Genomic DNA, 23869 nt, shown 5'->3' on the forward strand with positions numbered 1-23869 from the left:
TTTGGTCAATATTTTGTTTGAGAAGATTATTCAAGTTCTATTCATAAAGCTTTGGTTTACTCATTTTCACTGAAGAATATCAAACTGTTATACAACTATCAAAAATTACTCATTATCCTTAAGACACTTAAGTTATTTCCAAATTTTTGGTATAATCAAAAATGCTTCAATGAACATTGCTGAACATGTCTCTTTGTATATGTGTGAGCATTTCTCTAGGGTTTATAGTTGAAATGGAAATGCTGAGTCAAATGGCACATGTATCTTCTGACTCACTAAATACTGATTGCCAAGCTGAGTTCTATAGTGGTTTTATCAATTTATACTTCAACCAGCAGCATATAAAAGTCCCAGCAATTTAACATCCTGGCTAAGACTGGTTTTTGTTTAGACTTTTAAATATTTTTTTCCATCTCATGGGATTTAAATGGTATTTGTATTTCCTAGTAAGTTGAGTGTATTTTCATAGATACAGTCATCATTCAAATTTCCCTTTTGTGAACTTGCCTTTTTGACTGTTCTTCTGTTAGATTGTTTTACTTACAAGTTTGTGAAAATCTTAAGGTAAGATACTAAATAAGCAGATGAGCAAATAGTAATATCAAAAATATAAGCTTTAGTTCTATATGGTTTTTCTTCAGACTTATCAACCTCTTTTGGTTCATACAATAACTTTTTGTTCATTCAACAAATATTACTGAATGCCTATTATATGTAAAGCACTATTCTAGACACAAGTTTGTAAATTCAAAAGTGAACTTACCCACTCTATTACTAGTATTCCTGTATTAACAATTTTCCTCCCAATTCATTTTCCTTACTATAACCAGAATGATTATTCTGAGGAGCAAATTAGGTAGTTTCATATTTCTATTAAAAATCTTTCAGTGTTTCTCTTTTGGCTTTAGGAGAAGTTGAGGCTCTTTACTATGGCACATAAAAATTTCCTGATTTTGCTTCATCAATTGTCATTCTCCACTTCAATTTTGGTGCCCCAAATAGCAACCTACTTATTGTTCCCGTTTTCTTGCTTCATGTCTTTTTATATGCTTTTGCTCTACCTAAAAGTCTCTTCCCCTCATCTTTTTACATCCAGGTGGCTTCATATCATCCCTTTAATATCCAGAACAAATGTTACTTTCCCTGGGAATGTGTAGCATTCTTGAAAATCTTCTGCCAACAGAATTAATCTATTCTTTCTGGTGAAACCTCTGCATTTTATCTACTTATTTTTTTTAAATTATGAAGTTAAAATTAATTTTCTTACAAAACATTCCATTAGATGCTAACAGTAAGTCCCAGTGCTTCCCTGAAAGCAAGGGCCACAATTTATATTACTATACCAGTGTCTACAATTGTGCCTGGGGAAAAGTATATCCCCACCAAATGACTGATACACTTAACTCAATCGTGTTAATGCCATTTATCTGTATAGCAAAAAGATACAAAATCTCAGAGATAAAAATACGATCACACACTGAAAAACATATTAAATCCAATGTCCTTGTAAAAGAAATATTCAAAGAGCTAGGAGCAATAACTCAGAAACAGTAAGCTTCCTAGCATCCAGATTATGGTCTCTAAATTCTATTTCCCACTGATCCGGTCTCCTGAAAAAACAGTCTGAAGCACAAAGTATTATATGAGTCGAGGAAATCTTGAGCCACAAAGCAATGAAGTTTAAAATGAAAATATTAGCATAGTTCATGAAGAATAGAAGAAACTTTAGGGGAATACAGTGGTCAAAAATGAACTGATATTATCACTAAAAACGATGACTGAATTGAATTAAAACACATAAATATATTCCATCAGTTCATAATGGTATTTTAAAACTTAATCATATTTCTAGGTTGCTCTGAAGATGATAAACTGAATACAAAGAAAGAAATAAGAATATATCCTTCCATTCTTAAGGTAAAAACTGAATTTCAGGTAAACAAAGTTGATAAAAATATTCTTATACATAGAATTCTAGGTAAGAAACACAGAAGAAAAGACAGAATTAGAAGATGACTACTTTGCAACTCTAATGAAATAGAGGATCAAGGGAATGTTCATCATTAGTTGCTAAAATTATTTGGTAAAATGTTGACTAGAGATTTCACAACCCACGAAACAAATAACTGATAAGCTGGATTTAATTAAAACAAAAACCTTTTGCTCTGGGAACAACACTGACAAGAGAATGAGAAGACAAGGCACAGAACGGCAGAAAGTTTTTGCAAGAGACTTGGTGGGACTACTGTCCAAAATATACAAAGAACTCTTAAAACTCAAGAGTTTAAAAAAAAAAAACTGATTAGAAAATGGGCCAAAGACCTGGAAAAACATCTCACTAAAGAAGATATATACATGGCAAATAAGCATATGCAGATACTCCACATCATATATCATCAGAGAACTGAAAGAAAGACAACAATGAGATTCTACTACACACACATATTAGAAAAGCTAAAATCCAGAATACTGACAACACTAACTGCTGGTGAGAATGTGGAGCAACAGGAACTCTCATTCATTGATGGTAAGAATGCAAAATAGTACACCCACCTTGGAAGACAGTTTGGAAGTTTCTTGCAAAACTAAACATGCTCTTACCATACAATCTAGCAACTGCCCTCCTTGGTACTTACCCAAAGGAGCTGAAAACTTATGTTCACACAAAAACCTGCACATGAGTGTTTATAGTAGCTTTAATCATAATTGCCAAAACTTGGAAGCAACCAAGATGTCCTTCATTAGGCAAATGGGTAAATAAACTGTAGTATATCCAGACAATGGAATAGTACCCAGTGTTAAAAATAAACAAGTGATCAAACCATGAAAAGACATGGATGAACTGTAAACGCATACTACTAAGTGAAGGAATCCAATTTGAAAAGGCTATATACTGTATGATTTCAACTATTTGACACTCTGGAAAAGGAAAACTATGGAGATAATAAAAAAGACCAGTTGTTTCAAGGGGTTGTGGGTAGGGAGGGATGAATAGGTGGACCAAAGAGGATTTTCTGGGCTGTGAAATACCATGTATGCTACTATAATGATGGCTACATCTGGTTATACATTTACAAGCCAGTGAAATGTACAACACCAAGAGTAAACGCTAATGTAACTACAGACTTTCAGTGATTATGATGTTTCAGTGATTATGATGTATCAGTGTAGGCTCCTCATTTGTAACATATGTACCACTCTGGTGTGGGACATTGCTATGAGGAAGGCACATCTTTCACCACATGGGCTTTAGCTAAGCAAGTTGGGGTCAAGGAGTAAATGGGAAATCTCTATATCTTGCTCTTAATTTTGCTATGAGCCTAAAATTGCTCTAGAAAAAAAAAATCTTTAAAAAAGGTGAAGGGAAACTTTATGATGAATAGATCAGGCTGACAACATCTAAACCCAATGATCAATCATAGCATAAGTAAATGTGAGCCTGAAAGATATTGTATGATGCAATAAGAAATAAACAACTCCTGTGAAATAGGCTTGCCACCACAAAAATAAAAATCCTAAATATACTAAATTTGTATCTAAATACCAGTTCACAAGAAATAGAGGAGATAAAAGAACACAGGTAAACATGAATCATAAGAAATCCTATGATAAAGTAACTAGTTTCTTCAATAAATCTTTAGAATGGAAAAAGAAGAGAAGAAGAATGATTAGAGATTATGAGTGACTTAATGGTCTTATCAATCAAATGCTACATGTGTACCTTGTCTGGTCCTGATTCAAACAACAAATTAGAAAAATTATATTTCAGACAATCAGAGGCAATAAATATATACTGAGTAGTAGATGATATTAAGGAATTATTACTAATTTAATGTGAAATAATGATATCATAAAAATATATATATACAGTGGGTATTTACAGAAGAAATAATGCAGTGTTTGAGATTCGTGGGCCATCTCTCGTACATGAACGTTCAAAATAGCATTTTTCATAATAGCCCAAACTGAAAAAAATCCAAATATCCATCAACTGCCATACAGGTAAACAAAATGAAGTGTGTCCATGCTATAAAACACCACCTCATAAAAAGGAGCGAAGTACTGATCTAAGCAACAACATGGATTAACCTCAAAAAATATATGAACTGAAAGAAGTCAAGACACATTGATTACATATCACATGATTCCATTTACATGAAATTTCCTGAAGGTAAAAAAAAACATACAGTCAGCAGATCACCAGTTACCTCAGACTGAAGCTGAGTGTTGAGACTTGACTGCAAATGATCATGAAGAAACTTTTAGCATGATGGAATTCTAAAACTAAATCATAGTGCTGGTGTACAAGTATACAAATTTACTGAAATTCATCAAAATATACACTTAAAGTGAGTTAATTTTATGTAAATTATACCTCAAAAAAGCTTTACAAAACAAAAAGATCAGGCCATCTGCTCTTCAGGGAATCTCAGTTGTGATTGTCTACCATACAGTTTCTGCTAAAAGTAGTATCAAATCAGAGAGGGCTGATATTTCAGAGGATCAAGCTAAAACACTGATTTTGAAAGTACAGTCCCACCAGTGGCATCAGCATAACCTGTGAACTTGTTAAAAATGCATATTCTCAGGTCCCACCTCATTTTACTAAGTCAAGAAACTCTGGGTGCAGAGTTCTTTGATTTGTTTTAACAAGCTTTCCAAGTGAACCTGATGCTTGCCAAAGTTTAATAACCACTGGACTGAAAGGTATGCTAACTATTCTACTACTTAAGATTTTCCATATTTTATTGGTACCAAATAATTGCACAGGTGCTTATGGACCTTCTCCATAGCCCCCAATGTCTTTATAGACAGGAATTGCCTTTATAAAAGCAGAACTTAATATTAAGCTATTGGTGTTCACTGAAGGCTGATAATAAAAATGCTATATAAGGACGGACACTTTATTTTTTATGTAAATAAAATGCTACTGAAGCAGGACTCAGCAAACTTTTCCTATAAATGCCAGATAGGAAACTTTTTTTTGGTTTTTCAGATCATAAAGTCTCTGATGAAACTATTCAACCTTACCACTGTAGCATAGCCACAGACTATAAGTAAATGAAGGATATGGCCAGATTGGACCATGGCAGGCCAGTTCTGGCCTATGGGTAATAAATTTGCCGATCACTGAACCAGAGCAGTCAGATAGATGGGGATCCAAATACTAGATTTAAATTTGCTTACAAAAAAGTCATTATAACTATATTTCATGTATTCAGTAAGGTAGAGGAAAGTATGACCACAGCAAAGAGATACAGGCAATAAAAAAGAACCCAATACAACTTCATGAGAGGAAAAACCCAACAGCTGAGATTAAAAAAAAAAACAAGGAACAAAAACCAAAACAACCCATACTAGATGGGTTTAAAAATAGATTAGACACTGCAGAAGAAAAGTCTAATGAACTTAAAAACATAGGAGTAGAAATTGTCTAAAACAAAACACAAATTAAAATATGACTGGGGGGGCAGGAGGAGGGCATTAGTGAACTGTGGGAGGTGAAGTAGCTTAATATATATGTAACTGGAGTCAAAGAAATAATTTTAAAGTACATAAAAATTATTAATTTTTAAAATTTAAAATGCTAATTTAAAATATGGCTAATTTTTTTTTCAAATTTGATTTAAAATATAAAAACACATAGGTACAAAAACTCAATAAGCCTAAAGTACAAGAACACTAAGAAATCACAACAAAGCAATCGCAAACTGCTTACAACAGGTGATAAAGAGAAAATATTAAAAGCAGCCAGAATCAATAGCAGTTATTGAATCTGATCAACAGAGCCAAAAAAAATTGGAAAAATTAATCAAGCCTCAGGAACCTTTAGAACATCAGTAAGCCTAGGTGAGCAGAAAGAATGCAGAAATAAAACAAATTTTGAAGAAGTAATAGTTTAAAACCTCTGAAAGTTCAGCTAAAGGCATAAACCTACAGATTCAAGAAACTGAGAGAAGTCTATCCAGGATTTATTCAAAGAAATCAATGGCCAGACACATCATACTCTAATTGCTAACAACTTCAGACAAATTAAAAAATCTTGAAAGTAGCTAGAGAAAAAGAACTCACTACAAGTGAGAGAAAAATCTGAATGATGACAAATTTTTTCTTTTTATAATCATGGAAGCCAGAAAGAAGTGGCCTGACAGTTTTAAGTGCTGAAAGAAAAGAACTGTCAATCCAGAATTCTATATCCAGTGAAAACATCCTTTGGGAATGAAAGTGAAATAAAGATACTGTCCGATGAAGGAACTACTACTATAAATCACAGTAGAACTGCTCTCAAAGAATTACTAAAGAAAGTACTTCGAGCAGAAGGAAGTGATACCAGAAAGAAACTTGGAACATCATAAATAAAGAGCAAGAGAAATAAAAAAAAAGTCTTAATATACATAAATATTCTCCTTTTAAGTTCTTTAAAACATACCTGATAATTAAAAATAAAAAAATAAACATTGTCTGGTGGGATTTTCAATGTATGAAGATATGACTATAGCACAAAGAAATTTGTATGGAAATAAAATTTCTGCATTTCTGTTGTAGAAGTAAAACACTAATTCTAAATAAACTGAAAAATTAAGTGTCCCTAGAGCAACTTAATCCCTAGTGGGAGTGCTAAAAAAAAAAAAATACAAAAAAGATACATACAGCCAAACTCACCCTAGATAAATTAAAATATAATTTAAAAGAATTACAAATATAGTTGACCCTTGAACAACATGGGGTTGAATTGCACAGATCAACCTATACGAGGATTTTTTTTTTCAATAAATATAGAACCTGTCTTCACTTTGAAGATCTTTAAATTAAATAGGTATGGGGAAAAGTTTGTGTTCAATTAGAGATCACAATACACAGAATCAAAAGAACTAGGGTTTGAGTCCTAGTTCTAGTCAATCTGTTTCAGCTTCCTATCCTTGGGTGAGTCATTTATCAATTCTTTTGTTTTTGAGGCAGAGATGGCAGTACATGACTTTCTGACTGTGTGGGGGTCAGCACCCCTGACTCTTGAATTGCTCAAGAGTCAACTGTTACCCAAAAGGGCAGAAAAAGGGAAACAGAGAAGTAAAATGCAGAGAACAGAAAATGAATAGTAAACAGTAAATCTAAATCCAAACATATTAAATGTAAACAGTCTAAACACAACATTAAAAGATTGTCAGACTGAATTAAAAAACATGACCAATGTATATGTTGTCTCTGACAAATTCACTTCAAATATAATGAAATAGGTGGCTTAAAAGTAAAGGGATAAAAAGATATACCACATACCATACAAAGCGTAATCAAGAGAAAGCTAGAATGGCTGTATCAAAATCAGATAAATTAGATTTCAGAGCAACAAAAATGATTGGGAATAAAGAAAGCAGTATATACTAATATAAAGGTCAACTCCTAAGAAGACACAGTAAACCTAAGTGTAGTACACCTAACAAAACAGCTTCAAAATAAATGAAGCAAGGAAAAATAGACAAACTTTCATTTATAGTTGGAGACTTCAACACTCCTCTCACTAACAGAGCTAGTAGACGAAAAATCTGCAAGGATATATAACTTACCAACACCATTAACCAATTGAATCTGGTTAAGAATTTGTAAGTCACTCCAAAACAGCAGAAAAAATATTCTTGTCAAATGTACATGGAACATTCACTACGACCATATTGTGCTTCATAAAAAAGACCTTGACAAATTTAGAAGAACTGAACCATGCAAAATATATTCTCTGATCATAATGGAATTAAATTATGTATCAGTAATATCAGGAACAAAAAGATAACAGGAAAATTTCCAATCACTTACAAATTAAACAACACGTTTCAAAATAACCTATGGATCAAAGAGGAAGTTTAAAGAGGAATTAGAGAATTTTTTGCAAGTAATGAAAATTACAACATGACATCAAAATCTGTGAAATGCAGTTAAAGCAGTGCTTAAGGAAAATATATGATTAAGTACTTATATTAGAAAAGTCTCAAATGAATAATTTAAACTTTCCTCTTAAAAAATAAGATATCAGGAAAATACCCAAATATTTAGAAATTAAACAAAATCACTTCTAAATAACTGATGGGTTAAAGAAAAAATACAAAGAAATTAGAAAATATCTAGAATTGAATGAAAATGAGAAAACAACATATTGAAAATTCTGAGATGCACCTAAAATAGTGCTTAAAAGGAAATGTGTAGCACTAAATGCTTATAATAGAAAAGAAGAAAGTTCTCAAATAAATTGTCTAAGCTTCCACTTTGTGAAACTAGAAGAGGAAGAGCAAAGTAAACCCAAACCAGGAGAAAAATGGAAAAGTAAAGATAACAGCAGAAAATAATACTACTAGGAGAAATAATCACGTAGATCAATGAAAATAAAGGTCTCTAAAAATGTATTAAACTGATCACTTAACAAGAAAAAAAAGAAGCACAAATTAAAAATATCAGGGATGAAAGGAGATATGGGGATAATTGATTTATTATACTGTCCTTTATTGTAATTCAAAGTTTTGTTTGTTTGTTTTACAAATTGAAGGCTTATGGCAACTCTACGTCAAGCAAGTCCATTGGCACCATTTTCAAACAGCATTGCTCACTTCATGTCTCTGTGTAACATTTTTGTAATTTTCACAGTATTTCCAACTTCCCCATTATTATTTGTTATAGTGCCCTGTGATCAGTGATCTTTGATGCTACTATTTTTATTTTTATTCATTATTTATTTATTCATTTATTATTTTTAATTGTTTTGGGGTGCCATGAACCACACTCATATAAGCAAACAATCAATAAATGTGTATGCTTTGACTGCTCAACCAACTGACTGTTCCCCTGTGTCTCTACCCCTTCCTGGGGCTCTGTATTCCCTGAGAAACAACAATATTGAAATTAGGCAAATTAATAACCCTATCAAGACCTCTAAGTGTCCAAATAAAAGGAAGAGTCACACATTTCTCACTTTAAATCAAAGGCTAAAAATGATTAATCTTAGTGAGGAAGGCATCTCAAAAGCAGAGATAGGCCAAAAGATGGCCTCCTCTGCCAAACAGCCAAGTTGTGAATGCAAAGGAAAATTTCTTGAAGGAAATTCAAAGTGCTATTCCAAGTGAACACAGGAATGATAAGAAAGTGAAATTACCTTATTGCTGCTATGGAGAAAGTTTTGGTTGTCTGAACAGATGATCAAACCAGCTACAACATTCCCTTAAGCCAAAGCTTAATCCAGAACAAGGTCCTAACTCTTCTCAATTCTATGAAGGCTAAGAGAGGTGAGGAAGTTGCAGAAGAAAAGTTTGAAGCTAACAGAGGTTGGTTCATGAGGTTTACAGAAAAAAGCCTTATCTCCATAACAGAAACATGCAAGATGAAGCAGCAAGTGCTGATGTAGAGCTTCAGCAAATTATCCAGGTGCTCTAGTAAAGATAGGTGGCTTCACTAAATAGCAGATTTTCAATGTAAATGAAACATTTTTGTATTGGAAAAAGATGCCATCTGGTGAGGAGAAGTGAATGCCTGATTTCAAAACTTTAAAGAACAGGCTCACTCTCTTGTTAGGGGCTCATGCAACTGTGACTTTTAAGTTGAAGCCGATGTTCCTTTACCATCCCCAAAATCCTAGGGCTCGTAAGAGTGATTTCTGTATATACTCTACTTGTGGTCTATAAATGGAATAACAGAGTCTGGATAACAGCACATCTGTTTACAAAATGCTTTATAGTGGGTTTAAGCCCAATGTTGAGATCTATTGCTCAGAAAAAGATGTTCCTTTCAAAATATTATTCCACATTGACAATGCACCTGGTCACCCAAGAACTCTGATGGAGATGTGCAACATTTTCATGCCTAATAACACAAAGTCCATTCTGCAGCCCATTGATCAAGGAGTAATTTCAAATTTCCAGTCTTACTATTTAAGAAATACTTTTTATAAGTCTATAGCTGCCATAAATAGTGATTTTTCTGATGGATCTGGGCAAAGTTAATTTAAAGCCTTCTGGAAAAGATTCACCATTCTAGATGCCATTAAGAACATTTATGATTCACAGGAAGAGGTCAAAACATCAACATTAGCAGGAATTTGGAAGAAGTTGATTTCAATCCTCATGGATGACTTTAAGAGGTTCAAGACTTCAGTGGAGGAAGGAACTGCAGATATGGTGGAAATAGCAAGAGAACTAGAATTAGAAGTGGAGCCTGAAGATGTGACTAAATTGCTGTAAACTCATGAAAAAAAAAACCTGAATGGATGAGGAGTTTCTTCTTATGGATGAGCAAGGAAACTGGTTTTTTGAGATGGAATCTACTCCTGGTGAAGACAACAAAAGATTTAGAATATTACATAAACTTAGTTGATAAAGCAGTGGCAGGGTCTGAGAGGACTAACTTCAATTTTAAAGGCTCTATTATGGGTAAAATACTATCAAACAGCATTGCAAGCTACAAAGAAATTGTGAAAGGAAGAGTCAATCAATTTGGTGAACCTCACCTTTCTATTATTTTAAGAAATTGCCACAGCCACTCCAACCTTCAGCAAAAACAATCCTGATCAGTCAGCAGCCATCAACACTGAGGGAAGACTGTCCACCAGCAAAAAAAATTACAACTCGCTGAAGGCTCAGATGATAGTTAGCATCTTTTAGCAGGAAAGTATTTTTAAATTAAAGTATGTACATTTTTCTTTCAGACATAATGCTATTGCACACTTAACAGACCACAGTACAGTCTAAATGTAACTTTTATATGCACTGGGAAACCAAAAAACTCACGCGACTTGCTTTATTGTGATGTTTACTTTATTGTGCTGGTCTGGAACCAAAACTACATCTTTTAAGGTATGCCTGTATCTCTATAGACCCTACAAACATTATAAGAATAAAAAGGGAATATCATCAAAAAACACTCATAAAATGCACAAATTCTTTGCATACAAAGTACAAAAGCTAACTTAAGATAACCTAGATTATCTAAATAGTCTTATATCTATTAAAAAATTTAATTTGTATTTAAGATCATTCCAACAATTCCAAGCCCACACAGCTTCACTGGCAAATCCTACCATTCCTTTAAGGAATCAATAATAACAATTCTATACAAACTCTTCCAAAATATAGAAAAGGAAGGAACACTTACCATCTCAGTTATGAGGCAAGATTCCCCAATACCAAAACCAAACAAAGATAATCCAAGAAAATACAAACCGAAATTCCTCATGAATATAGTATAAAATCTTAAAAGAAAAAGGCAAACTAAATCTAATAATGTATAAAGAGGATACTATGTCACTATTAAATGAAGTTTATCCTGGGAATCACAGACTAATTCAACATTTGAAAACAAATCAAGTAATTTACAATATAAATAAACTAATTAAAACAAACCGTATAATCATTTCAAAAGACCCAGAAAAAAGACTGAAAAAAAAATCAGCATCAATTCATGATTCAAAACTCTCAGCACACTAGAAATAAAAGGGGACTTCCTCAACCTAATAAAAAGAATCTATGGAAAACCTACAACTGGTATCATACTTAATGGTGAAAGACTGAATGCTTTCCCCCGAAAATTAGGAACAAAAAGTAACAAGGCAAGGGTGTTATATCTTATAACTTCTATTCACATCATGTTGGAGGTCCCAACCAACGCAATAAAGGAAGAAAAGAAAATAGAAAAGTAAGAAAAAGAACTGCATCTAGTCATAGACAACATGATTGTGTAGAAATATATCAGTGTAGACTATATCAAAGAATCTATTAAAAAGCTGTAAGAACTACTACTAGTAAATTTATCAATGTCACAGGATATAAGGCTGTGTTAGTCAGGATTCTCCAGAGTAAAAGAATCAATAGGATATATAAAAGTAGATTTAATATGAGGAATTGGCTTACAAGATTATGGAGGATGTGATGTCCCATGATCTGCCATCTGTAAGCTGGAAACTTAGGAAAGCCAGTGGTGTAATTCAGCCTGAGTCCAAAGGTCTGAGACCTAGAGGAGTCGATGATATAAATACCAGTCCGAGATGAGATGTGATGTCCCAGCTCAAACAATGAGACAGCAAAAAAGGAGTAAATTCCTCCTTCCTCTGTATTTTTGTTCTATTTAGGCCCTCAGTGGATTGGATGATGCCTACCCACACTGAGGATGGCAATCTACTTTACCAAGCTCACCAATTCAGATATTAATCTCATGCAGCAACAGCCAGAAGTAATTTTTAAACAAGATATCTGGGCATCCTTTGATCCAGTTAAGTTGACAGATAAAATTAACATCACAAAGAATAATATAAAAATCAATCTTATTTCTATATAATAGCAATAAACAACTGGAGAGTAAAAATTTTAAAGCACCATTTACAACAGCACCAAAACCATAATATACTTAGGGATATAGGTAACAAAATGTGTACAAAATACACCAAAAACTGTAAAACACTGAAGAACAAAAAAGACTTAAATGGAGAAGTATACCATATTCATGGATTAGAAGATTCAATACTGTTAACATTTTAATTCTTCCCCAAATAATCTGTAGATTCAATGCAGTTTCAATCAAAATACCAGCTGGAGTTTTTATAGACATCAGTAAGGTAATTCTATAACTTATATGAAAAAGCAAAAAAACTAGAATAGCTAAAACAATTTTGGAAAAAAAGAAAAAAGGTGGAGGACATACTGATTTTAAGATTACAGTTATCAAGTTGTGCTAGCAGCAAAGGGATAAACAGAGATAAGATGAGAAGAATATTGAGTCCAAAATTAGATATATACACATAGTTAGTTGGTTTTGATCAAACACTAAAAGGCAATTCAATGGAGAATGAATAGACTTCCCAACAAATGGTGCTGAAATCACGGGATATCCATATCCATACTTCTATCATATACCAATAAGAAAAAAATTAACTCAAAATTGAATAGAAACCTGAATTAGGTAAAAGATAAAAATATAAAGCCTCTAATAGAAATCTTTGAATTTTGGATTAGGCAAAGATTTCTTACATGGACACCAAAAGCATAAACCATTAAAATTAAAAAAAATAAATAATTGCCGATCATTAAAAATAAGAAGCTCTGCTTTTTAAAAGGCACAAAAAAAATGAAAAGATAATCTCCATATAGGGAGAAGATATGTGCAAATTACATATGTAATAAAGACTTGTATCCAGAATAAAGAATTCTTAGAGCTCAGTAAGAAAACAACTCAATAAAAAAGTCAAAATACTTGAGCAGTCACTCCACCAAAGATACACTCATGTCAAATAAGCACATGAAAAGATGCTCCACATCATCAGTCACAATGAAATACTACTACATACCTATTAGAATACAAAAACAAAACAAAACAAAAACAAACAAACAAACAAACTTATGATACCAAGTGCTGGTGAGAATATGGAGCAACTAGAATCCTCATACATTGCTGATGGTAATGCAAAATGACACAGCCACTTTGGAAAACTGTTAGGAAGTTTCTTATAAAGTTAAACATACATTTACCACATGACCTAGCAATCCCACTCTAAGTATTTACCCAAGTGAAATGAAAACTTATATTCTCAACAAAACCTGTAAGCAAATATTTATAGCGTCTTTGTTCATAACCACGAAGAACTGAAAACAACCCCATGTCCTTCAACTAATGATAAACTGCTTACTTCCATGTAATGGAATATTACTTACCAATAAAAAGGAACAAACAACACACAAAAGTATGGATGAATCTCAAATGCATTATGCTAAATGAAGCCAGAGAAAAGGCTATATATGATTCCATTTGTATGATATTCTGGTAAAGGCAAAAATATAAGGGTAGAAAATAGAAAACAGGGGTTGACTACAAAGAGGCAAGGGAGAATCTGGGGGAAGTAATGGAACTGTGCTGTAATTTGAGTAGGTGGTAACTACATGATTATACATATCTGTTAAAATTCCCAAAACTATACATGCAAAAAGTGTGAAACTTAATGAATATAAATTATAGCTTAATTCTTTTAAAAAAAGGAAATAAAAAAGTTAACTCTGGATCCTTATAAGGTAGTCAGAATGAAAGGAAGGAGACACATTAGGAGCTTTTATAATTAACCAATGGGAAAATGATGGTGGCTTTTGCAGGGTGATAGAGAAAGTGAGAAGTAGTTAGGGTCTGGATATATTTTAAAGGGTTATGGATATAATCTGCTAAGAAATAAGAAACAGAGGTTGAAAAAGAGACGGATCAAAGATGACACCAAGATTTTTTTCACCTGTAGAAGTAGAAAGATGGAGCTAATATTTACAGAGATGTGGAAGTCTGGAAGAAGTCCTTGGAAAGGGGTGGGAATTCAGACTCTGGATTTTGGACTTAAGAAGTATGACATGTTTATAAAATATTAAGTGAAACTGTTGACTACACAGTTGGTTATTTATATGGAATACAGGATGGAGTCTGTACATATAAATTTGACACTCATTAGTATAAAGATACTATTTAAACCAATGAAACTAAATATTATTACTTAGAAGTCACTGAGGATCAGAAAGATAAGAAATTTGAAGACTAAAAAATCCTAAAGCATCCAAAGCTTGGAGAAATGGGGAAAAAGGAAGAACTAGCAAATACGATTCATGAAGTAGAATAAGAACTAACAGGGTCAAAGAAGAAGAAATGTGTTTCAAGACAGAATGATTGATCTAATGCTGATGTTAGGGAAGAGGAGGATTGATGTGATCCTTCTTAAACACAGAGATCTCCAGAGTCACTATCAAAAGCTAATTTGCCAGGGTTGAGGAGGAGACCAGATTTGCAGTGTGAGGGGCAGAAGCTTGCTTGAACAAGGTATCAGGGATAAACAGGAAGACAGATATTAAAGGCAGTAAAAAACAAACACCTTATTTTTGCCTTAAATTCCATTTTGTAATAGCAATATGAGTTCTTTGTTATTAGTATTGTTTTATAGCATTTCCCAATCTTTCACCTTTAAATCTTTCTGCATACTTATGACATACAAACAGTATAGAGTTGAATTTTCTTTAAATCCAGTCCATAATTGTTTTTCTGAGAGTTAATCTATTCAGCATTTCTTATCACAGCAATATATTATATTGATTTCTATCTTCTTAATTTTTGCTTATTTTTTTCTGTTCTTATTTTTAAAAATTAGAGATTATAGAACACAAAGATTAACAAATGCACATATGCATTTTAAAACAGAATTGATTTAGAAATGAAAATGAGAACAAGAAATTAAATATGGAAAAAATTCAAGCTTTCCAAAAACATTATTCAAAAAAAAATCTTTTGGTAAATACCTGAGACTTCACTTAACAGAGCTTAATCATTTATAACCCAGGAAGGCAAAATTTTAAAGGAACACAGAGCTGGTACCCACAAACCCACCAATTAGACCAATATATAAATTCCAGATGCAGGCAAACCCATGTGCAGATCTTTCAAATGGGATTCCTCCCTTCTCTCAGGAGTAAACCATTATATAAAATTTCTTTATTAATTTCCCTTGGTCTTCATGATTTCTATGTGCTATGCATGTACCCATGAGTTATATACGATGGAATTAAATTGACTGAACTCCTTATTTTACACATCCTCTACTTTTAAGATTAAACCATTTTGTCACATGTAGCTTTAGTTCTTTCATTTTCCACTGCTGCATATTTTTCCTTAACATGTGTTTCCTTTATACTACATCTTATATTCTACTATAAACAGGCATTTAAAATTTTTCATTTGTTTTTTATATTATAAACAATTTTGCTATAAATGTTCCCTTTGGTGAGCATTTGCAAGAGTATCTCAAAGTGAAACTGTTAGGTTATAAGATGGTATGTCATTGTGATTTTAATTGGCAAATCTCGGTAAGAAGTATAGTATCTTTTCATATTAACTGGCCATAGAGTTTTTTTCCCTCTATGTGAAGTTCCAGTTCATGTTTTACTACTTTTTCTACTGATCTTAATCTTTTTTTTACATTGATTTTTTTAAAAATCAAAGTAAAGTTGATTTACAATATTATATTAGTTTCAGGTGTACAACACAGTGATTCAATATTTTTATACGTTATACTCCATTTAAAGTTACTACAAAACAATGCCTTTATTTCCCTGTATTGTATACTACATGCTTGTTGCTTATCTATTCTATATATAGTAGTTTGTATCTCTTAATCGCATATCTATTTCCCTACCCCTTCCCTCTAATTATTTGTTAATTTTATGCATTGTAAAATTCATTTCTTTGGGATTTACAACTTGAGAAAGTGCCCATGATATGATGACATTAAGTAAAATGAGCAAGATGGAAAATGGTAGATACGGCACAATCCAAAATGTGCATATGGGAGAATAATTACTTTTTGGCAATGGAAGTTGCTGATGGTTGACCAGACCGCTGTCTTTAAGAAGGCTCCATTTTTAAATAAATCATATTTATTTTTATAGCTGTGAAACGTATCCTTTGATTCTTTTCCTTTGAAATGAAGTGCTCTTTTTTTTTTTTTTTTCCCTTTGCACAGAGCAATTTATCTGCCCAGTTAGCAGTAAAACTGATTGAGATTATCAGGGGAACAGAGTTTAATTTGTAGTTTATTCAAAGACTTTGCATATTTCTTTAATAATTCTTACAAGGTTTAAAACTAAATAAAGATGCTAATTTGAAATCTTCGTTTATTTAAAATGTGATCACTTTCTCCTTTTATCATGAAAAAATATACTAACTCTGATTTCAACAATAACTTTAAATCACTTTGAGTCACTGGATTTTAAATACACTGTATTGTATGGCCTCATTTATTAAGTTAAAAGTGGATCCCTGGGAATTTAAATAAATAAATAAAATAAAATTCATCTCTTGGGTCTTTAATTCTATGATGTGAGGAGCATACATTACCAATTTTATGTACTTAAACAACACAAAAAAATCTTGTAAGCAGACTGAAAATCCTTAGCAGAATACACTTGAGAATTTTTAAAAGTTTAAAAGTATGAAGTTTTAAAAAGTTTAATCAATTTTAGTATTCATAGTAATATTATTTCATAGTATTGTTATCCTGAGACTATTATATCATAGCATAAACAAATAATTCTGTGACTGGTCAGGAACAAAGTTTTTTTTCATGTGTAAAAGGTGATAAAAACATTAAATCTAACAAATTAAAGTTAAAACCTTTAATCCTAAATTTGAACAAAAAATATAAACATAAATTTATAATGTATTTTTCCTTAGAATAATTTCCAAGCTCTTTCAATTGAAAAGGCCTAGAAGCACTGACCAACTCAGTAGTAACTGGAGTACTGACAAAGCTTAACATGGAGCCAGCTGGCAAACGAGAAAGCTGAGTCCAACTCCACTACTACAGAACAAAGTAAAGAAAGGTGGATTTGGAGTTAAAAGTCAATAAACTAAGTATCAAAAACTACTGAGTAAAACCCATCTAACATATTTGTGAGATCATAGTGATAATTTTCTTTTTTAAAATTGAGTTATAGTTGATGTACAATATATAAATTACAGGTGTACAATATAGTGATTCACAATTTTTAAAGGTCATACTCCATTTACAGCTTTTATAAAATATTGGTTATATTCCCCATGCTATACAGTATATCCTTATCCTTATAGCTTATTTTATACCTAATAATTTGTACCTCTTACTTTCCTACCCTGATACTGTCTCTCCCACCTTCCCTCTCTCCACTGGTAACTACCAGTTTATTCTCTATATCTGTGAGTCTGTTTCTTTTTTGTTACATTCACTAGTTATCTGTACTTTTTAGATTCCACATATAAGTTATATCATATAGTATTTGTCTTTCTCTAACTTACTTCACTTAGTATTCTATCCATCTATTTGTGTAGTCTTCAATTTCTCTTATCAGTGTCTTACAGTTTTTCAAGTCTTTTACCTCCATAAGTAGGTTTATTCCTAGGTATTTTACTTTTTTTGATGCAATGGTAAATAGCATTGTTTCTTTTTCTGTCTACTAAATTCAGAAGCAGTGACGAAAACAGAATTATAACCATTTTGCAGCCACTTGTGAAATAAAAGTTCCAAGCAGTGATTATCAGTGGCTACCAATACCACAAAAAGAGAGACAGTCAAGCATTATGTGCCTCCTAGTGTAAGTATTCATACTACATATGACATATTCTTGCAAAAATTTGAGCCTGAATCAGATCAAGCCTTGGTATCAAAATCACAGTTAAAGAAAATTCAGGACCAGAAAAGTGGTTGAGTAAAACCATGGAGATGTAATCAGAAAAATCCAGACTGTGAGAAATTCTACAGGACAAACAATCTCATTTCTACAACAGTAATATGGAAGGAAAAAGGACACAGTGTGAATCTATAGACTAAAAGAGACATATCAACCTATTGCAGTGTTTGGAACTTATATGGATTCTGATTTTTTTTCTTTTAAGTGATGAATGAGGAAATTTGAAAACTATTTTATATTAAGGAATTAGTTAATTTTAGATGTGATAATGGTACTCTGTGTTATTTATGTGTTAAAGTAGATAGTTCTTATCTTTTAAAAACACATATTCATGAAAAAACATGAATAATATGATTAGGAGTTTGCTTCAAAATAATCCAGTGGGAGGTAAAGAGAATGAGTGGAGTTGAGATAAAATTGGCTCTAAGATGATTAAGTAGCTAATGGGTAATGAATACATAGGGTTTCATTATACAATTTGCTCTGGTTTTGTTTATGTCTGAAGTTACTCAAATTAAGTTTTTCTTTAATCTGCCTTCACCAAAGCCTGTAACAACATTAGTTACACTTGCCTGAAAATGTCAGATTCAATTTATGAATCTCCTAAATGTATTTACATTTTCACACAAAGCTAAGGCCTTAAAACAAAAGAATGATGCTAGTGGTATATTTTAAGGAATCAGGTCAGTGAAAAATTTTCCTTATTTAGAGAAGAGAAGCATTCCCAGCAATCTCAAAAATCAAATGAGACACATAAAGAACCAACCAATTCTGTATACTTTCAAGTAAGTGTTTGGGTTTTAGCATGATCTGATGTTAGAGCAGACAACTTTTAGATCACCTTTGTAACTACTTGCCTATTCACCAAGGGTAAGGTGGGATTCAAACTTTGTCCTTTTACAATTTGTACTTTTAAGTCTCTAAAATGTTCTGAAGTTCACCAAAGGATTAAAAAAATGCTGAGTTCTAAAATTTCAAGTCTTTTACCAGATACCTAAATGTTTTCCACAAATACAAAAGAGCAAACTTTAAAAACAATTTGGAACTGCTTAATACTATTCAGACACTTACACAAAAGCAGATTTACATACCTTGCCTGGACTGTGAAGGTGTTACAGGAACTTCTTGGTTTGGCTCAAAAGGAAGTTCAGGTGTTAAGTTTTCAAACTGCTCTTTACTAATGAGATTTAGCTTCTTAAAGTTCTCAACTTCTTGCTGAAGTAGAATGAAGGAATCTAATTACTAAACTGGCTAACAGAGTAACCAACAGACAACAATTGATACCAATCTCAAAAAATGAGTTTTAAAAACATGGATTAATTGCAACAGAATAAAAGAAGATGTTCTAATAAAGAATAAAGCATTATACTTAATAACAATTAGTATTCAGTTAAAACAAGCTTGAGAACCCTAAAATATAATGAATATTTTATAGTTACACATTATAAGAACATACATTCTTATCATTATTTGTTGAGTATTTACACATAAGATCACTAGAATACTACAGAATAGGCTACAAAGTAATCTAATACATGTTCCCTACCCTTAAGAAGTGTACAAGTTAAATGAAAAGAAATGTACACAAAAAAATATTAGTGTATGAATAGTGATACTCTTTGGTATAAGAATTGAGATCTTCTCAATTCTCATAAGGGAGGCATCACAGAAGGGATGGGACAAAAGTAGCTCCTAATGATGACAATTTAGAGAAAGGGAAAAGTATCCTAAATTTTCAGTAATGTGAGCAAAGATGAGAAGCTTGGAATAAGCAATTATTTATTGAAAGATAATTCAGTGAGAGAAAGTTTCTGTAGAATCAGTGGCAAAAAGTCCTGATAAGTTGGAGAAAGCTACTAGAAGATCTTTAATACTAAGCCAAGAAGTTTCTACCTTATTTTGTAGTAACGGGAAACATGTGACAAAAGATAAATCTAGATGACTCTGGAAGATTCATTTCTAAACCTTTTACAAGCTTGGCAGCAAGGATGCTCAGCAGGTCTGAGTTGTTAGCTCAAAGGAAAAATGGGCCCATCCATACCCCGGGAGTTCCTAAAGCATCCCCTTTCTAAACTATTGTTACATAGTCACTTAGACATTTCCTGCCCTGACCTACACATATGTAAAGCATTACAGAAGTGGAGGCCATTCTCTACTGAAATGTTGTTTGGCCTTAGTGCATAAAGACCATCTATGCCTGGTGTAAGCTATGGTATAAAAAAAAAAGAGCTTGAGAGATTGCTTGCACTCTACTACATCTTAGAGGTTTTCTTTGGTAAACTGTGTATCATGAACATAACTCAGTGTTAATGGGTCCATGACCCTACACAGAGTAACATCCAAAAAGGGTATAAGCAGGTTAGAAAAACAAAAAAGTATTTGTTAGGTGAACCAAATTAAACACCATCATTACAAAATAGTTATGGTACCTTGCTCTTAATAGCTAACCAAAAAATCTTTTCCTTCTGTCTTTAGCATAAATAATTACTTGTCAGCTCACACCATTTATTAGATCCCATTAGCCTTTAAATGAGGATTTATTATCTTCTCATGAAAATGCCTTAAATGATTACTTCAGCTCTTGCCCCATACCAAAATTGCTTTCCCCAAAGTCTTTAATAAGCTCTTCAAGCTAATTCAGAATCATTACTTGTCACTGTCCTTTATAGAGCTTGCTATTAGCACCTCCAACTTCAAAAAACATTTATTGTACATTTATCATATGCCAGAGAAGAAGAAACACAATTCTATCCTGATGGAAACACAAATAATGTTTCCTTTTATTAAATTTAACTTTTTAATCTAATTAAGGTATAACACACAAACATACATATACGTACACACACCTAGAGAAGTGCATAAATCATAAGCATCTATCTCAATGAGTAGTCAAAAGTGAACAGACCTACTGAACCACCATTCGGGTAAAGATAGAATTGCTAGCATCCTAGAAGTACTCATGCTCCTGTCACTACCCTCTCTTTCTTCCTAAAGATAAGCAATATGCTGATTTCAATTCTATAGATTCATTTTCCCTGTTTTTGAACTTTATAAAAAAAAATCATAACGTATGGCTTCTTTCATGGAAACTTATCTTCCTGAAATTCATCTATAGTTTGTGGCTCTATAGCAGAGGTCAGCAAAGGCCAAAATTTGTTTCTGTAAATGGTTTTACTGGAACAAAACTGCATCCACTTGTTTACATATTGCATATGGTTGCTTCACTGCTACTGCAGAGTTGAGTAGTTGCCACAGTTAATGTATGATCCATAAAGCCTAAAATATTTATAATGTAGCTCTTTACAAAAAAAAGTTTGTCCATCCTTGCTCTATGGTATTCTACTGTATGATCAAATCACAATTAAAAAAAATCCATTCTACTATTGATAAGCATTCAGGTCCTTTCCAGATTACAGCTATTATAAATAATGTTGCTGTAAATATGTCTTCCCAAATCAATAATTTTGGTTAACAGACATACATTTTTATTGAGTATTTACTAGGACTGGAGTTGCTGAATCAGGGAGTACATTTCAACCTTAGTAGAAAATAGCAAATACTTTTTCAGAGTGGTTGTACCTAACTACATTCCCATTAGTAGTATATTAAAGTTCCTATTGCTCTACATTCTCATCAACACTTGGTATTGCCAGTTTTTAAAAACTGAGTCTTTTTGAAAAGGACAAAACTACAGATGTACACAACAACTCTGGTGGACCTCAAGGGCATTATGATTTAAAAATATCAGTCTTAAAGGGTAACATGCTGTATGATTCCACTGATAAAACATTCCGAAAATGACATTATAGAGTGGCTACCAGATGAGAAACAGAGGGCAGGCAGGTGGATGTGAGTTTAATAGCACAAGGGAGATATTGGTGGTGATAAAACAATTCAGTGTCTTGACTTTAATGGTAGTTATGTGAATCTACATATGAGAAAATGACATAGAACTATACACATACATATAAAATAAATGTCAATTTCCTGGTTTTAATATTGTATTTTAATTTTAAGATATAACTTTGGAGGGCTCTTGGTGAAGACTACACTGGACCTCTCTGTACTATTTTTCCAATTTCCCCTAAATCTGTAATTATCTCAAAAATTTGAAAAATTTAAATATGTAGGCACTGATAGGTGTGTTACCTCATTGGGGTTTTAATTTACATATCTCAGATTACTAATAATGATGAAAACTTTTAGTATATTTTATTTGGATAGCTTTTTAGGGAAGTGATTATTTCTGTTGCTCATTTTTCTATAGACTTGTCTTTCTCCTTGATTTGTAAGAGCTCTCTATAAAATGTTGTAAATGCCTTTTTCCACTCTGTAACTTGCCTTTTCACGCTTATGGTGTCTTTTGGTGAAAACCTTCTTTTTAATGTAGTATATTTTATCTATCATTTCCTTCATTGTGTTATTTCCTGTTTAATAAATCTTTCTGTTCTAAAAGATCATGGAGATAGTACCTTAATCTGTAAGTTTTATTATTTTGAATTTTCATTTAGAACTACAATATATCTAGAACTGACTTTTTGTGTATGGTATGAGATAAGGGTCAATGTGCACTTGAAAAGAATGTGAATTCTGCAGATGTTGGATGTAGTATTTCATTTGTCAATTAAGCAAAGTTTGTTAACTATGTTGGTCACATTTTGTACATCCTTAGTGAGTTTTTCATCTGCTTGCTGTATCTTGCATTTTTCTTGATAACATTTATTAAAATCTTCCCTATGATTATAAATTTGACTATTTGCACCTGTCAATTTTTGTCTTATATATTTTAAGGCTATGTTACTAAATGTATACAAAACTAATATATTTTCTGGGGCAACTAAATGTTTTATGGTTATGAAATGTCCCTTTTTATCTTGAATAATTCTTTTTGCCTTAAAAATCTACTTTATCAATAGAGTTACACCAACTTTGTTGTGGTTAGTGTCCCTATTTATTTAAATCTACACATATTTACCCTTTCCATTGCTCTTCATTCCTTTATGTACCTTCAACTTCTTTCTGGAATCATTTTTCTTTGCCTAAAAAACTTCCCTTAGTATTTCTTTAACGCATATCTGCTGAAAATAAATTTTCTCAGTTTTTGTATGTCTGATGGCTATTTCATTTTTAAATAGCTTAACTGAGATATAATTTACAAACCATAAAACTCACTTATTTTAAATGTATTATTCAATGACTTGTTTATCTTTATTTCCTAACATTAGTTCTCTTCCAGTACTGTGATTATACCATCCCATTGTCTCCTGGCTTCCATTATTTCTGCTGAGAAGTTAGCTGTAAGTCTTACTATTGATGCTTTTAAAGAAATCTGTCTTTTTTCTCTGGCTTTTGTTATTTGTTGTCAGCAATTTTAAATTATGGCCTTGATGTGGTTTTCTTTGTATTTATATTCTTTGGAGTTTTTAGGACTTCTTGAATTTATCCCTCACTATATGTTTCATCAGTTTTGGTAAAATGTCAGCCATAATCTCTTCAAATAGTACTTCTGCCTTATCCTCTCCTCCTCTCTTCTGAGAATCCAATCAAATGTATGTTTGAGCTTTTGACTGTATCTCCTACCTCTAACACTCTTTTCTGTATTTTCCATCTTTTTTTGCTCCATGCTTCAATCTGGATTTTTGGGGGTTTTTTTTGACTCATCACAG

At 32.3% G+C, this 23869-nt stretch overlaps 1 protein-coding gene across 6 annotated transcripts in view; it reads right to left on the reverse strand.

The window, feature by feature from the left end:
- The window catches only part of LARP1B (La ribonucleoprotein 1B), a 103333-nt gene that overhangs the window by 19570 nt on the left and 59894 nt on the right, over positions 1-23869 (reverse strand). For 4 of the 6 annotated variants that reach the window (XM_031466194.2, XM_064496579.1, XM_031466215.2 and 1 more), the window contains exon 12: positions 19295-19418. The exons of 1 other annotated variant lie outside the window; for it this stretch is intronic. In XM_031466194.2, coding sequence (XP_031322054.1) covers positions 19295-19418 — 124 coding nt within the window. Of the gene's footprint in view, positions 1-11879; positions 11980-19294; positions 19419-23869 lie in introns of all 6 variants that reach the window. One more of the 6 variants, XR_010384931.1, reaches the window with a different exon arrangement.

This window comes from Camelus dromedarius, chromosome 1, assembly GCF_036321535.1.
Source record: "Camelus dromedarius isolate mCamDro1 chromosome 1, mCamDro1.pat, whole genome shotgun sequence".
Classification (NCBI taxonomy): Eukaryota; Metazoa; Chordata; class Mammalia; order Artiodactyla; family Camelidae; genus Camelus; species Camelus dromedarius.